At 40.0% G+C, this 16684-nt stretch overlaps 1 protein-coding gene across 1 annotated transcript in view; it reads right to left on the minus strand.

Moving 5' to 3' along the window:
• ARHGEF10 (Rho guanine nucleotide exchange factor (GEF) 10) overlaps positions 1-16342 on the minus strand; it is an 83562-nt gene extending 67220 nt beyond the window's left edge. The window contains exons 1-8 of the mRNA XM_009880531.1: positions 16156-16342; positions 14580-14870; positions 13194-13257; positions 11897-11976; positions 10051-10107; positions 7135-7298; positions 3809-3925; positions 2494-2608 (exon numbers count right to left, since the gene is read on the minus strand). Of these exons, the coding sequence (XP_009878833.1) occupies positions 2494-2608; positions 3809-3925; positions 7135-7298; positions 10051-10107; positions 11897-11976; positions 13194-13257; positions 14580-14870; positions 16156-16342 (1075 nt within the window). The remainder of the gene's footprint in view (positions 1-2493; positions 2609-3808; positions 3926-7134; positions 7299-10050; positions 10108-11896; positions 11977-13193; positions 13258-14579; positions 14871-16155) is intronic.
• Positions 16343-16684: the final 342 nt, after the last annotated feature.

Raw genomic sequence — 16684 nt, forward strand, 5'->3', positions numbered from 1 at the left:
CCATGCAGCGCTCCAGGCTTGGGTCAGAGTGCCTCAAAAGCTGCCCGGCAGAAAAGGACCTGGGGGTGTTGGTGGACGGCTGGCTGAATATGAGCCAGCAGTGTGCCCAGGTGGCCAAGAAGGACAACGGCATCCTAGCCTGTATCAGGAATAGTGTGGTGAGCAGGACTAGGGAAATGATAATGCCCCTGAACTAATCACTGGTGAGGCCCCACCTCGAGTACTGTGTTCAGTTTTGGGCCCCTCACTACAAGAAGGACACTGAGATGTTGGAGCATGTGCTGAGAAGGGCTACCAAGCTGCTGAGGGGTCTGGAGGACAAGTCTTATGAGGAACGACTGAGGCAACTGGGGTTGTTTAGCCTGGAGAAGAGGAGGCTGAGGGGGGACCTTATCACTCCCTACAACTACCTGAAAGGAGATTGTAGAGAGGTGGGGGCTGACCTCTTCTCTCCCTGGTGACAAGTGATAGGACGAGAGGAAATGGGTTCAAGTTATGCAAGGCAAGGTTTGGATTAGATACTAGGAAACATTTTTTCACTGAAAGTTTCCAAACATTGGAATAGGCTGCCCAGGGAGGTGGTGGATTCGCCATCCCTGGAGGTGTTTAAAAAAAAGGGTAGATGTGGTACTTGAGGACATGCTTTAGAGGTGGTTTTGTCAGGGTAGGTTAATGGTTGGACTTGATGATCTTAAAGGTCCCTTCCAACCTCAGCAATTTTATGATTCTGTGATTCTAAATCACATAAATACCACCACCGATAGGCACACTAATACAGACCATCTTTCAAAGGTATCTCAAAATCCTAAAATCCACACAGCAGGAGAAAGCCTATGCATCTTTTGCTTGACCTCTACTCCCTCTTCACAGCCAGGAGATCAGGGCTGTACAGACTGCAGGACATGACAACCAGGGTTAAATCATTGCAGCTCCAGGGCCGGCAGTTTTGAAATAACCGACCTTCGAGAAGAAATTAGGCACATCCATAGTATGATCCAGCTTTAAAAATCCCATACGCCCTTCCATAACTGAATTAAATAAGTAGCCAAATGTACCAAAATGTTGGCGTTCGTCAGAAATGAGAGTAAGGCATTCAGCACTGCTCCCTGCATATTAACTTTTTGCAAAAAGCACTACCAAAGTGCAGTGATAGGTGGCAGTACGCAGCCAGCCAAAACAACAGACATGAGCAAAGGAGAGAGAAAGAAGTAACAGTATGAGAAACTGTGTCTTAGAACAAAAGGGGAAGTAAGGGAAGCAGATCTGTTGGCTGGGAGGAATTCAGTCATTTATTCAACAAATTTGTCACGAGCTCTCTGCTGATTTGGTAAGTGGCTAAGGGATTAAACCATCCACAGACATCCTGTGTCTGCTAAATAACATCTAGAAATATAAGGAGGAATGCCAGGCCCACTGTAACACTGCCCTGCTGAAGCAGATCATTTTCTCCTGTGCAACAGCAAGAAATTGAGGATACATTTTTGATCACTAAAGTTTGTGCAAATAACTTTATATTTTCTGTCTATGAATTTGGTAAGTTCAGCGGCATTTAGAGGCCATAACAGGGATGCAAGATGTGTCCTGGTCCTTACAGATAGGATGCAGCTTTATGTTAGCTTGCTCACTAAAATTATCTTGGTCCAGTCTTCTGATTTTAGCTTCCCCTAAAATTGTAGTTTTATAACCTCTGAAGTTACAACCATTCAATTATTTGGGCAGAAACTTGAGCAGAAAGACATACTACCTCTCAGACTTATCACACACATTTGTAACATTTGTATTCAGTTACTACCCCCTGCCTCTTGCAAAAATTAGCTGTGGACTGCTGCTGCTGAGGCTCATGACAGAGGGCTGACGTTTGTTCTTAACTACAGAAAGAACACAAATACTTTTAGCTTTTTGATTTCAGACCATTTTCTGTTCTCCCAATCCAAGCTCAGCTTTCATCAAAAAATTACCAAACTGTGATAAAGCAGAGCAGTCTCTTGCCCTACTTCTACTCTTAAACACGGAAAGTGTTATCCCTTGACCACAACAAACTTTTTAAATAGTCAACTATCGCTCCATTGAAAACCATGTCATAAACAGCAGACTTTTCTGACATTCAGGAGTTACTTGATGAAGGGAACTGGTACAGACTTAGTACCTTAACATAATTCCCATACTCCCACATACCAATACCTAGATAGCATTTATCACACTGTTTGGTGGGGGTTTTTTGTTGTTGTTTTTAAATGGACCCTTCTCTGTGGTCCTCAGGTTTCTCAGGCCACTCAGGTTCTCGCTCCAAACCAAAAACTACTCAAGAGGTACTGCCCATACTGTCATTTGAACTGAACGTTCTACCGTACTTTACTGATATAAAGCTGATTTCATGCATCCAGGACTCCGCTCCCAGTACAAAAACCTGCTAGGCCATTCACTTCCTTTCTCATTTCTAGTCAGAAATGACTAGAGAGAATAGCAAACAAACACAGTAAAATTGGCACATACCTTGAGAAATAAAAGATTTTGTTCTAATGAAAGAACGACCCTTTTTCACAGCTGCTTTTGTCTTTTCAAGCCCATCTTTGGTACCTTCTCTAGCAGCTCTCATAAGCTTTTGCATCTGTAAGATAAAAAACACAGTCTACATGTTCAGTGAATAACAGGAACACATTTGAGCATACCATGCAGAGTATTTTTGATCAAACCTCTTTAAAAAGAAGTAGTTTAGACTATAAATATAGCCCCAAGTCAAAGGTATATCTCGTAAGCACACAGATCCATCAAAACTCAGATCTGAGCACCTGTACTTTTTCTTAATAAAATCAAACCTGGAGAAAGGGGCTTACTTCATGGCAATATTGTTTTCAAGCCTAAAATAAAAAAAAAGGAATGCTTAAGAATACTTCTGCATCAAACATCTGAACTCAAAATAGTCTCAAATGCTTGGCTTTACATTGTATAACAAATAAATACTACAAACATCATTAACAGCCAGGATTCTTGTCCATCTTCCAATGTCCCACTAAATCTGCCAAAGTATTTCTGACCTAAAGATAATCCCCTAGACTCAGTTCTATATTAACTATACTGTTTTGCAGAAAATGTTACAACTAATAATTTGAGTGATGAATTAAGTTGATTTCATTTTAAATTGCATAATTTTATAGTACACTACTACAGCAAAAAAAAATTTCATTAAAAAAAGAAAAAGTACTGTTTTGCTAGGAAATGTTTATTAAAAAAAAAACAAACCTGCTTTGTACTTTTGCTTTACCAAAATGTCACCACGGCAAAAAATTCCTACTACTGCCAGAGCTGTGCTGACATCATCAGCGACATCAGAACACAAACAAAGCTGTCTTGCTGCAATCAGGCAATCTCTCGGTTTGAGCCGAAGCTTTTAGCAGAAACCCAGCCTTTTCACAGTGGCTCCATTCAGAGTGGAGAGCAGGGAGATCCTGACTCCCCCCAGTCTGATCCTGCGGGGCTGGCGAGCCAGGGTCAGGCTCACCCCACCGCAGCAGCGGGGCTGTACACCCGGCTCACTTGGGGATTAGCGCAGCAGTCAGCAGGGAAGGACAATGCCCTATCTCATCTTCTATCTCATCTTCTGAAACTGTTACCGTTAAAAGCAAGCATGAGAAAAGATCCTTGACAAAGTACTTTTAAGACAAACTGCGTAATAATAACCCAGCACGTTTAGAATTCATTTCATACAAATTATTGTCCATTTTTTTAAGTTGTTATTAAAAGACAACATTGTCTGTGTTGGAAAAGCAATCATTTAAACGTAGCTAGTTACAAAAATTAACTACACTACCTTCAGCTCATGTTTTTGCTTTAGTTGCTGTATCTCTACTGCTCCCACAGTGTTTGCCATCAAATCTTTCATCATTTTTTCATAATGCTCCTTTAAACGCGTTAGGTCATGAGAAAGCTACAGTGTATAAAAAGACACAATCTTTTCAAAAAGCCTGTAGTGCAAACTTTATGCTAAAGCACTCGCATATATCATGAATGTTGTCCCATCTGCCTACTGGTACATAGACAACTGAGGGAAAATTATCGTTTAGGGAAACTCCAACCTGACAAATGGATTGCTGAACTCGCTGAAACTCAGCCAGGCACCTTTCTGCTACACCGGCAACCACGTAAAGAGAGGGCCAAAGTCACTTAGGTTAAGCAAACTCTGTATTAACTATATTGTGCACATCTTTTATAAACTGTATGGAAACAACGCATCAGCTTTAACCATGAGCATCGTTCGTTGGAGCACAAACCCTAGCAGGTATATTTCTGACAATCCTTCAAAACAGTGAATCGGAAGACTGAAGAACCTGTAGAGGTTGCTGGCACCTGAGAAGACAGAGATCAACAGCGCCAGTGAGTTGGGTAAGGAGACACTAACAGGGGAGGATGCACAGTCTTGTAATTTCCACGGGCATCTATCACATTGTATGACGATGGGTGTAACCACCTCGTACATTAATATATCCATTTTCAAGGTAAGGAAACTATCTCAGAGAAATGTTCTGCAATACTAATTAACATTTGCTAAACATTTTGAGAAAGCCAGATAAAAAAGGTTAAAGTATAACCAGAAAAAAAAAAAAGAAACTATTTAGTGCACCCTATAATAGAAGTCCAATGGAAAAAACCCTCAGCCTGATGGCAACAGATTTATTTGGCAAGTGATGAAAGCATCAGGAAAGAGAAGGCCTGCTGAGTTGAAAACAAAGGGACAGGTCCAGCATTTAGCTCCACTAGGCTAGGTCAGGGCACAATTACCTCCAACATGATGATTCTGGCATTACAGCAGTATAATTAAGAACAGTGTCTGGTTCACACAATAGAAATATTTAATAGCACAAAAACCTTCCCATCTTAAAATAAATAGATACATAAAAATGATCAAGAGTCATAACAAAAAAAGTGACTTTGAGAGAAGTCATACCAGTACTTCAAATTAAAAATCCCACCTCCAACCTTCCCATATTTTTCAACAGACACTAAAAATAATAAGCAAGGTAAGCCTCTCATGGGCTCTGAAAGGCTATAGAAGATGTGCTGGGAAAACACTGTAACATCCGTCACAAGACCTGACGAGAAGTGAGAGTTAGTGCAAGGAATGGATACAGAGAAGAGGTATAAAGTGGAGTGGTTTCTGCCTGTGTTAAAGTACCAGTGCAGGGAGGGTTGGGGGTTTTTTGTTTTGGGTTTGGGTGTTTTGGTGTTGAGTTTTGGTGGGGTTTTTTGGTTGGTTTTTGTTTTGTTTTAATTTCAGCAATTCTAAAATTTTGGTATTTCCTCATTCTCTGTCAAACCCCTTCTCTAGTTTGCTGACTTCTCCACCTCCCAGTAATCCATCCAGGTGAAGCAGCCCCTGTGACTTCTCCATCCACCAACTAAAATGTTCCTAGGCTCTTCATCCCCATCCTCACAAGGCGATCCTCAACACCTTTTGTCACAGGCCTGAAAACGCCAGCTGCAGAGCAGTACCCCTGAGCACACTTCTCTCTTCCCACCACTCCTCAGTCTTTTGCTCAGACACTCTGTGCCCGATCCTGGCACCATCACTCCCAACTCCCTGCCAACAGTTTCCTGTCACAGATCAAAGTATACTTGTAAGTGTTCAAAAAAATGGCTTTAAACCTTGCTTTGCGCACATGTGTAAATAGATTCCTATGACTATGGCCAAAGCTGAAGCTACAGATAACAGGAAAAGATGAAAAAAATTAAAAATTAAAGAACAAACCAGCAGCCATGTTAAGACTTACACACTCACATGCAAAGTCATTTCCTAGTCTCTTCTAAAGGTATTAAAAAAAAACAAACAAAATCAGTTTTATTCAGTCTAGTTAAAAAACTCCCCAGAAAGAAACAACTGCAATATCTTATTCTAGTCAGCACAAAACAAAAACAAAACCAAATGATGAGCACTGAGCTTACAAAGTGCTGATTTGGGTGGGCTCAAGTCCTGCAGTTAATTGCTCACTCCCTGATTTCCAAAGGGTGGGCAGCAAGGATGGAGGTAGGGGGAGAGCAGATAATGTGTACTGGAGAGTAAACACAGACAGTGGGGCTTTTATTCTCATCAAGATAAGAAATCTGCAGAATGAAAATAAGGGTCCCATGGAAGAACACCCTGGCCGCTGTGCTGACATCCTCCAGGCATGGGGTGCTGGAGCAGCCAACAGTGCGCAGCTGGGAAGAGGCTCTTGGGTTTCTGTTCCTGGCCAGCACACACTGGAGGACCCCGAGGATTTTGCAGTGACTCCAGGCACTGAGCCCGACCTTACCTATCCCCACTGTGCCCTACATCCCTGTCCTCCAAGTGCTCAGAGCAGGGAACTGGCGGCAGGAGGCTGCCCAGGTCCCAGGGAAGACTTCCCCCTCACAGAAGAGGCACAAGGGTAGAAGCAGAGAAGCAAAGCAGCTCCAAGACCACGGGAGTCTGGGCTCCTCCCGACGTGCAATCAGAAAGATGCAGCAAGGGCAGGCACCCATGCCATCAGCATCTTCCTGCCTCCTGCAGGATGGATGTAGCCAAAGATATAGACCAGAGATGTGTCACAGATGGATCACTTGAATCTCTTCTCTCCTTAATAAAAGGTACAGACTTCTCTCTGATCACAAAAACCTTTTATTTTCAGGCTTTTTTTAAGATCAGTCACCTTCAAACAACCAAAGGGATACAGATCTAAGACAGAAAGGCAGGGAACACGAGTGAACAGTTTTGTGACTTGCACACCTGAAGGATCCCCAAAACTACAAGTCTTACCAGGCTTACCCCCATTTGCTCTTCACATTATTTTCCACACTCATTTACCACTTACACTAATCCAGCAGCTGCAAAAGAAGAAAAGGTGAGGAATTGCCCACAAGCAAAAAAAAAATCTAATTTTTAATTTCACTTTTATCCACTTTTATCCAAACTCTGTTCAATGAGTTTGTTTAATATTTTCATTTTTTCTTTATGCTGTTACATTTTGCTGTGGACTGTCACTCCCACACTGATTCACATCTCCTTTAAAAAGATGCTGTTGGCATTTGAAACTGGATTGAGACGGGAAATACAGGTGTGTGTCAGCAAGTGATGGAAATCAGGGTAACCTCAATGACTGAGCAGTACTGTGGGATACATACATGTCTCTTGTGGTTGCCTCGCAAAAAGGAGCTGGGAATTCCATTTTTACACTCGGAATCACTCTGTTCTTCATAGCTTTCAAACTCACTTGAACTCCACCCATATTCCAGCGAGCTGTTTCCACCATCATCACCATTTTCAACATCATCATAAATCATTTCCTCTGCAAGAATTAAACCAAAACACAAAAAAGCTACACTGAAATTTCCATTTGTTTAAACACCAAAAAACTTGTTCAGGATGTACTATAAAGAACTACAGACTTTTGTACACACATTTTAAAATGTAAATTAAATCCAATATTCAAAGAGCCAAAGTGTGTTGTCTTTGTTGAAAGAGGGTACTAAAAGATGACAGTGTTATGGATACACATCATGATCTTTTTACAAACATGCCTACTCAAAGTACACTGTTATGTCCAAATCTCACAATGTGTTTTAGAAAAAAAAAAAAAAAAAAATGAAAGGAAGTTCAAACTGTAGCTGTGAACACACGCCTGCACTGAGAAGCAGCACCCTCCCATTTGCAAGCTTGCCATTTGTCCCTAGGAACATCTTCACCATCAGCTCAAATGAGAAGTGTTAAAACACTGCAAGACTGAAATGAAAATGTCACTACTTCAAGCAGAACAAATCAGACCAAGAAACATGTCACCCTATGTTATTTTATCACTTGTCATTCTCGCAACTCCACCAGTCACTAGGAATATCTGCAGGTTACCTTGCCCAGAATCTAGTCTAAGAGCTTGAAGTGTTAACCTTTTCAAGATATAGAAAGCTATATTGCAAAGGCTGACCAAAGTATCACCTGTTAAAGACACTGGTCCTTTTGTTGGCACAGATGTCAAGTACGATAAACTAACCAAAATCAAAACGGAAAATTTTTAGTGCCAATTACTTATCAGGCACTCTACATGCAGCAACATTTGTCATTGCAAGTAGTGTGGACACTTCTGCCAGGGATCCCTATTGTCAGAGGTTGTAACGCAGCATTTAAAACTGTCTCATATTAAATTCAGTAAAGAAAAAGTTATGCTTTCATTTTAAGATTGACGTTTTATTTAAATTGAGAAAAAATAAAAACTCAAAAGAAAACCTGACATATTTTACACATCCATCTAACCCCTGGATTCTGTGATTTAAAAATTACATTTTGACCAATAATATTATTTTAATATTAGCATTAATTAAATTATTTATAATTAACACAGAGGAATCTCCTCTAATTTGGAAGAATCAGCTTTTAAGAACTTTTTTTAAACCTCCATGTGTATCAAGACTGTCTAAAAAGTATACCTACTGAAGAAGACATTTTAGTGCTTATCTAGCACAACGAATAATTTAAGGGAATCATCATAGTAAGTCAAAATAAGTCAAGACTTATTAAAAGTCTATGACTTTTGCAATGCCAGTATTGGGGCAGGATTTACCCAGTGATTTGTTAAGACGTATCGTGTCCATGTGCTAATATAGATTGAGCTCTGGCTGCAACCTTTTGGAATAGTTTTGTCTCCCTGAAAAAATACACAATTAATAATCATCAAGATCATGAATATACAAAGATTAAAATTCCCTCGCTACCCATTTTCTCAGACTCTTTCAATGGCTTTGGGGACAAGCTTAAAGCCAAAATTTTAATTAATGTCTTCTGGGTTAAGCTTGAAAATTCTGACTGAGGTGCTCAGCAGAACTTTGCTCCGCATCCCATATCCCTCCCCAGCTCAGCCTCTTGGCCTTGGTGTACATGTTTCCTGAGCAGCACAGGCTGCTGAGGGAGCTGGCAGTAAAAAAAAAAAAGCACTCAAGCCACAAATGTAACATAACACTTTCAAATAATAAATGAAACAAATTTCAGTAATAATTTGTAAAACACCTTGCCTGAACACCACTACGGACAAGAAATGAAAACGTTCCAGCTTTAAAGATAAATGTGGTTTTCACACAAGAAAGCTTAGGTGTTTTCTTGAATCATTAACAACTTCAGTATCAAACACCTACACCCTCTGAAAGCCATGACAAGTAGATGCCAACTTCCTAATAAGCCAATCCACTCAAGCACAAAATCAGTTTGTAGCAACCAAGCTCTAAGCACAGTCTTCACTATAGCCAAAACCTGCAAAACAAATCCCAGTGAAAATTCATTGACATAAGCTTCTTAGAATCATAGAATGGCTAGAGTTGGAAGGGACCTTAAACATGATCTAGTTCCAACCCCCTTGCCATGGGCAGGGACACCTCCCACTAGACCAAGTTGCTCAAAGCCCCATCCAGCCTGGCCTTGAACACTTGTTGAGCCCTAGCTCCACCATTCCCAGTAAATGTAAAATCTTGGCTCCAGCAACTACTTTAAAATCTATTCTGTCCCTTCCAAATGTGGTCACACCATTAGGAGCTGGATCACTCCAAAGCTGAAATAAAACATTTCTCTAGAGTCAGTCAAGAAGGTAAACAGCCGCTCTGAATCTCCTCTTCCATCTTTTGGGTATTTTTATGTTGAAGGGGGACTTTCAAGAATAAAGCAGTTCTCTGTATAACCATGACAATGATGCATTATCATACATTATTTAACAATTTAAAACACCCTTTTCCTACCTACTTTGCCTTGTTTAGGTCACTATAGCTACAACACCCAAAACTAATTCTCTAATATACAGAATACTCAAGGATTTGTGACTGTATCTATAGAATAAAACAGAATTAATCTTCTGAGAAGAGCAGTGTAGGAGACCTACTAAGATAAAATCTTTCAAGAGTTAGTTTAATTCTAAACTTTGTAAGACCTACCGATTATTGACACAGTGTTAATTTCATTTACATATATTTTAGGTACTTAATGAACGTATCTATTCAGTATACATGAACATAATTCCATATTACATTGCTTTCAACATAGTTGGTATTACAAAGACCTCAAACCTGGTTCAGAGTCTGAATTTTCTCTTGGCACATCATCATAAATTACTTCATCAGGGTCTAAAAGCAAAACAAAACAAAACAAACAAATGAGAAACCCCCTAAAATTTTAATGGCACCAACATACAGTGTTTAAGGGGCATTTGGACAATACCCTTAATAACATGCTTTAGCTTTTGTTCAGCCCTGAACTAGTCAGGCAGTTGGACCAGATAATCATTGTAGGTCCCTTCTAACTGAAATACTCCATCGTATTCTAAAGGATTTTGGTTATAATGGGACATATGAATACAACAGAGATATGACTAATTCTCCACTAGCATTTTGCTGGTATATCCGATCATCATTCAAATAATGCAATAATGCACAAAACCAGTATAAGGTATTTGTGACATTTCACAGTTTTATCTGCATTGTTTCTGATGACCTTTGGTAGCCTGAAAACAGAAATCCACTTCAACAGCCAACATTTCTCCCTCCTTTTTACAGCAGTATGGTATGTTCTGTGCTTATCGAGGGCTCTTCATTGCCTTACTAAATGGCTGTAGAGAAACTGTAATACACTTTTTTTAAAGATAATCAAAACTAAATAATGCAATGACCATTGTAGTACATTAAGAGGCAGAATGAGGATGCACATTCTTCAGTCACTTCAAGTGCCAGCTAGGAACTGGCGGGATAACCTGTCCTCAAACCCCACGGTCTCTGTTCTTGCTTAAAATGCAGCTGCCAGCAAAGAGCCAAGGGCACATACTAAGAAAAAGTGGCAATTCCTTCCCTTCCACCTTCTCCAAGAACTTATTTGCCAATTACTGCATGAGAAGAACAATTTCAGGTACATATATAGAGCAAACTCTGAACGTGAACAAATTTCCACTGAAGACATATTGATTGAGCCAAGCAATTTCCTTAAGACAGTGACAAACGATTCCATAGACTCCAAAAAGCACTCCATGGAAAAGTACATCATCGAATCATCTGGGTTGGAAGGGACCTTTAAGACCATTGAGTCCAACCATCAACCTGGCACTGCCAAAACCAGCACTAAACCACGTCCCTAAGCACTATGTCTACCCGTCTTTTAAATACCTCGAGAGATGGCGATTCAACCACTTGCCTGGGCAGCCTCTTCCAATGTTTGATAACCCTTTTGGTGAAAAATTTTTTCCTAATATCCAATCTAAATCTCCCCTGGCACAACTTGAGGCTGTTTCATCTTGTCCTATCACTTGTTACTTGGGAGAAGAGACTGACTTCCGCTTCTCTCCAACCTCCTTTCAGGTAGCTGTAGAGAGCAAGAAGGTCTCCCCTGAGCCACCTTTTCTCCAGGCTAAACCACCCCAGTTCCCTCAGCTGCTCCTCATAAGACTTGTTCTCTAGACTCTTCACCAGCTTTGTTGACCTTCTCTGGACACACTCCAAGCACTATGTCTTTCTTGCAGTGAGGAGCCCAAAACTGAACAATTTACTCGAGGTGCAGCCGTGAATGGTGCAGCCAGTGCCAAGTACAGGGGGACAATCACTTCCCTAGTCCTGCTCACCACACTATTCCTCATACAGGCCAGGATGCTGTTGGCCTTTTTGGCCACCTGGGTACACTGCAGCCTCATATTCAGCTGGCTGTCGAATGGTAACTGTATTATAAAACACACAATTTTGTTTTACTGCTGAATGTTTTAATTGGTATAAATTGTTTCTGGAACATATCAGAAAAAATACAGTAAAAGTGAACATGGACATTCCTGTAATATATATATGTATATTTGCATATAAATACACACATACGGTTGATCACAACTTAAAACTGACCTCCTTCTACAGTTGTACTTCGGTGCTCACTGATACTTACTTTCCATCCATGCTGTATTTGCAGGATCTGCAACCCACTTGGCCAGAGCATCATCCTCTTTCTTGGCCTGGTTATCTTCACTTGAAAAAAGGCCATAAAATAAAAGCATTAAAAGCTACATCACAATGTTTCTAAACAACTGTGCACAATGTTTTTAAACAACTGTGAAGACAAGACAATAAACATCTTGCTGCCTTCCAGTTCTTGCCCCGAGACTGCTGATTACTCAAAAACACTGCTTCAGTATGTAATTAAGGAGATTAATAATCTATTCTCTTTAACAGTCTGACAATTTTAGTCAAGAAATTGAAAACGCATCCCTTCCAATCTCAAGAAATATTTGGCTTTTGAGTTCTTTTACCCGAACACGGGAAACTCTCTCTTAGAAAACAGTGAAGTAAGAGCTGCTCTTTCATTGTAAAGAAATTTAAAGATGTTCTGGGCTACACCAGAAGCTGTTGGGTTTGACAAAGCTGTTTTCCTCCTCTGGTTGGTGCTGGTGAAGCTGAACCTGCAGCAGCATGTCCAGTTTTGGATTCTCAACACCCCCTTTCTACAGAGTTGTGGGGAAATCTGGAGAAGCTACCTCTGGAGAGATGTGGAGAAATTGAAATTGGGGACTAAAGCACACAGCCTACAAGGAAAGAGGTGGGAGACGCAGAGCTTATTTAGTCTGGTGAAAAGGATGCTACAGGGTGATCCAGCAGCAGCTGCAACTATCTGAAGGAGAGCTACAGAGGTGATAGAGTTGGGGTTGTTTTTTTATTCCGTTTAGGTTTGTTTTGGGGGCTTGGGGACTGCTTTTTTTCAGTACCAGATGATACACAAGGAGGGATGGTCAACAAACTGTATATTGGAAGATTTGGTTTGGATATCAGAGAAAAAACATTTGCCAAAGGGTAGTACAGCAGGGAAGACTGCCCAGAAAAGCTGCAGCATCTCCATCCTTGGAGGTTTTCAAGGCTCAGCTACCAAGGCCATGGCTGATCTAACGGCATATTGGCAGGGGGCCCGCTGGAAAACATAATACAAGATCTCAGCAGCCTGTTATAGCTGACATTGCATGACATTTTTGAAGGAACTAGCTTTAATTTTTATAGAGTTACAGCACAGTTATTTATACGTGAAACCTCAATCAGTGCTGATTTTGGTACACAACCAGAGTTACAGACTTAAGAAAACAAAAATAAACAAACATGAAAGTGTCACAAAAGAAAAATAAAATACTTATCAAATGTAAGCTTTCTTAGGAATAAAGGTTTTACACATCATTAAAACATGCTGATCTGGCAATCACCTATTTTGAGGGTCCTCTGAGTTCACAGAATTACAATGACATTCTTCAGTTGCTGACTGCATACCTGCTAATTAGAAAAAAAAAATATGATCACCAAAATGTTTGGAATAAAATGTCACTGTGGCTCAAATGGTATGTTTTAGCATAAGAAATTGATTTTACTAGTTCATTGCTAGTAATGAACAGTATTTTTATACAATATTTTTATCTTGAACACATCTAAAAAAATTTAGAAGTTTCTTCACTCTATCCATTTTTGAAAATGAAAGAATTCAGAGACACCGCAATTTTGTATAAGAGCTGTTAAGAGGAAATTACAATGTCTGACGCATCGAAGTCTAATCTCTCAAACCTATATTCCTCTACAGGTAATAACAACAATGCAAACACATTTGCTTTTACTTGCCAATATTCCTAATGGTGGTAGACAGCAAAGGCTGGGGGAAAAAAAAAAAAAAGTATCACCGTACTTGGAATTACAGTAGAATTGCTGCCTAGCTAAAGAATAATACATTCAAAATACAAGAAAGAAAAAAAAGACAGGGTATGGGGAGCCTTCTGTTTCTCCCGCTCTCCTGACATTAAGCTGTCAGCTTTGCCAATTCTGGTTAAAAAACAGGGGATTGTTCCCGTTTCTGTAATAATCCATGGTTATTCCCCTTGCAATTTTCCTCTTCTGTCTTAAAATTGTACTAAAGGACAAATAGAATTCTTCAAATCATCAAGGAAAAAAAATCCCACAGCAACTCTAAATCCACAAGGATTGGAAAGTAAACAAACAAACAGAAGTGCATATTGAAAAGGTAAAAGGGACAGGAACTTGGCCAGGACCTAGAAAAAGCGTGATAAGGTATGAGAAGAAACCATTTGACTTGAACACTGAACTATCACTCTGGAAATTATTTCATGACATTAAAAGGGAATTAGCATTAATCATTCTTAATGGCAAGATAAGACAGGAGTCCTCCCTTGTAGTGTATGTTATAATACGGTGCCAGCAATACAAAAGTCAAACATCACCAACTTCAAGAAGGGTTGGGAAAGAACTAGCTTTGTACACGTGTTTTTTCTTATGCATCTTTACTTATGTGTCTCAATCCTAGTATGGAAAGCAGAGTCCTGTAGGAACCTTTTAAAAAAAAAAAAAAAAAAAAAAAAGAACCCAAAACCCCCCAAAATACCCCACATGCTGACATTTTTATTCCAAGTCTGACAAGACAGACATTTTCATTCACACTGCAGGATAGAGGTTTTTTTTTATTTGGACATAAAATCTCCCACACACATCCAGGCTGAGTGCTACACAGGCTTTTACAAAACAGCACAGGTACCTGAAATTAAACAAAGACTCCCCTTCAAATACAGTAAGATGCATAAATACAGTACCTTCTTCATCTACAGAAACACTGCGTATTATGACAGGACTGGAGTATGCTGGCAGTATCAAAGGTAAATTGGATGGCACAGCATAGCCACAGGGCACAGGAACAGAATATCCACCAGACAAGTTTGGACTTGCACATTCATCCTGAGGACTTGGTTCTGGTGATGAGGATGGATCCTTGTCTTGGATTGGTGAAATATTTATAACTGAGTAGGGATTTACTTTGGCTGGAGTGCCTTCCACAGCAAGTTCTGATGGTTGTAGTTTCTCGCTGTTTTCTAAGTTATCAGCCCCTTCAGTTGAAAAAAAATCAACAAAAAAATAAGGTTTTATTTTTCACACCTGTTCAAGCTGCTTAATATTGCTCTTTGAAAATATCCTAAACGCTGATATGATCCTTACTATACAAATTGCTTACAATCTATGACTCATAAAATGCCCACACAGTAGTACTGTCCTCCCCATTTTACAGATGAGGAATGCAACAGTAGCAAACAAGCTGGGTTACAAGTACCCCTATGGAAAAACCAGTAACTGGATTCTAAATCCTGAATAGAAGGATTTCTGACAAGTAGCCAGGGTCCTCTTCTGCTTGTCATAAGCACACAGCTCAAAATAGCCTTAAAAACTAAAGGTTAAAATCTGGATTCTAGATTAATTTGGATCTTAAACACACATAGAAGAAACATTTTAGGAATAGCCATGAGAAGAGAAAAAGTTCACTGGATGGATGCTCCTCAAAGAACAGTCCTGAAAATGCTCTGTTAAGAAAAGGGGAAAGAAAATAAGTTTCCCCAGTTTTCCTCTTTGAAATTAAATTTTTTCCTGTTACACAAAGTTCCTGGTATTTCTTGAGACAACTGAGGTACAACAGAACCAAAGGCCCCTCTGAAGCAATGTGCAGAACTGCGTCCCAAACGATGAAAAGTTTTTGACTTGTAAGTACAACTTCACAAAAGGGTAAGCGAGCACCAGATTTTCAGGGAAAGATGGTGTTTAAGTTCCAGGTTGTCAAACTGCAAACTCACCTGAAGAGTTATCTATCTTTAATTGCCATGAGCAAAATTACTCTGATCCAATTCCCTTTTGTAAGCAGTCATCAAAATCTGCTGTTGTCATTTTGAGCAGAATACAGTGATTTCCAGACGACACATCAGCACAGGTTGTAACAAATGTTTTAATGTTTAATAAAATAAGGCTTCTGTTGATGAACAAAAGTCATCTTAAGATCAGCAACCATCAAGCGCAGTTATAATTGCAGCTCATCTTGAGCCATCCACATGCCATTAGAGCTGCAAGGGCATAAAGCTTTCCTGTAGCATGGCACTGTGACTGAGACCAATCCATTGGGGTTTGGATGTCACACTTGGATGGGAAACCTCACAGGAATTACCTGTGATGGTCATTTGCCTTGTCAAATCTCCCACGAGTGTAACTAGCAGGAATATTCAAAACACTTGTATGGTATTTCCATGGAAACCTCTTTTTACAAGTATTTTTACCGCATTGTCAAAAAAAGGCATCTTCTAATCAGTCCTGTTTAGCCTAGCAGAGGCACAGTCTGATGGGCTGACTCACCTGCAGCATTAGCCTCTTGGTGCTCTATGTTATTGCCAGGATCAGGAGGAGGTGGCACAGGGGCTTGCCTGTCTGCTTCTGGTATCTCGTCTCCACTGTCAAAGTCAAACTGTTCTCCCTCATCCTCCTCTTCATCGTTTGTACCCATGGCTTTTGGTTCATGCTCTAGAACTGTGCAGAAAGACATGCTTTTGCTTGTTTGCTCTTAATAATGGTTTCATGGGACCAGTAAGCGTCCCACATTACAAATGAAGCTTATACAATGAACCCTTCAATTTTTACATTACTGGAACAGAACAAAAGCTCCCTGACATGTTGATAACCTCATGAAGTTTTCAATAAATCCTTTAGTGTAAACATTGAAATTACTTGGAAAGCAATTAAGAAGTGATAATGCAAATACCCTTGCTTTTGTCATAATGAACCAAAACCACTTAAGCAGCTGATTCTTTAAACAAGAAAAAGTTGCAGACTAATTTATTTGCACAGGGACCTTGGGACTTCATAACTTCGAGTAATTTTTCCTTTC

The sequence above is a fragment of the Charadrius vociferus genome, unplaced genomic scaffold (assembly GCF_000708025.1).
Source record: "Charadrius vociferus isolate BGI_N301 unplaced genomic scaffold, ASM70802v2 scaffold123, whole genome shotgun sequence".
Taxonomy (NCBI): Eukaryota; Metazoa; Chordata; class Aves; order Charadriiformes; family Charadriidae; genus Charadrius; species Charadrius vociferus.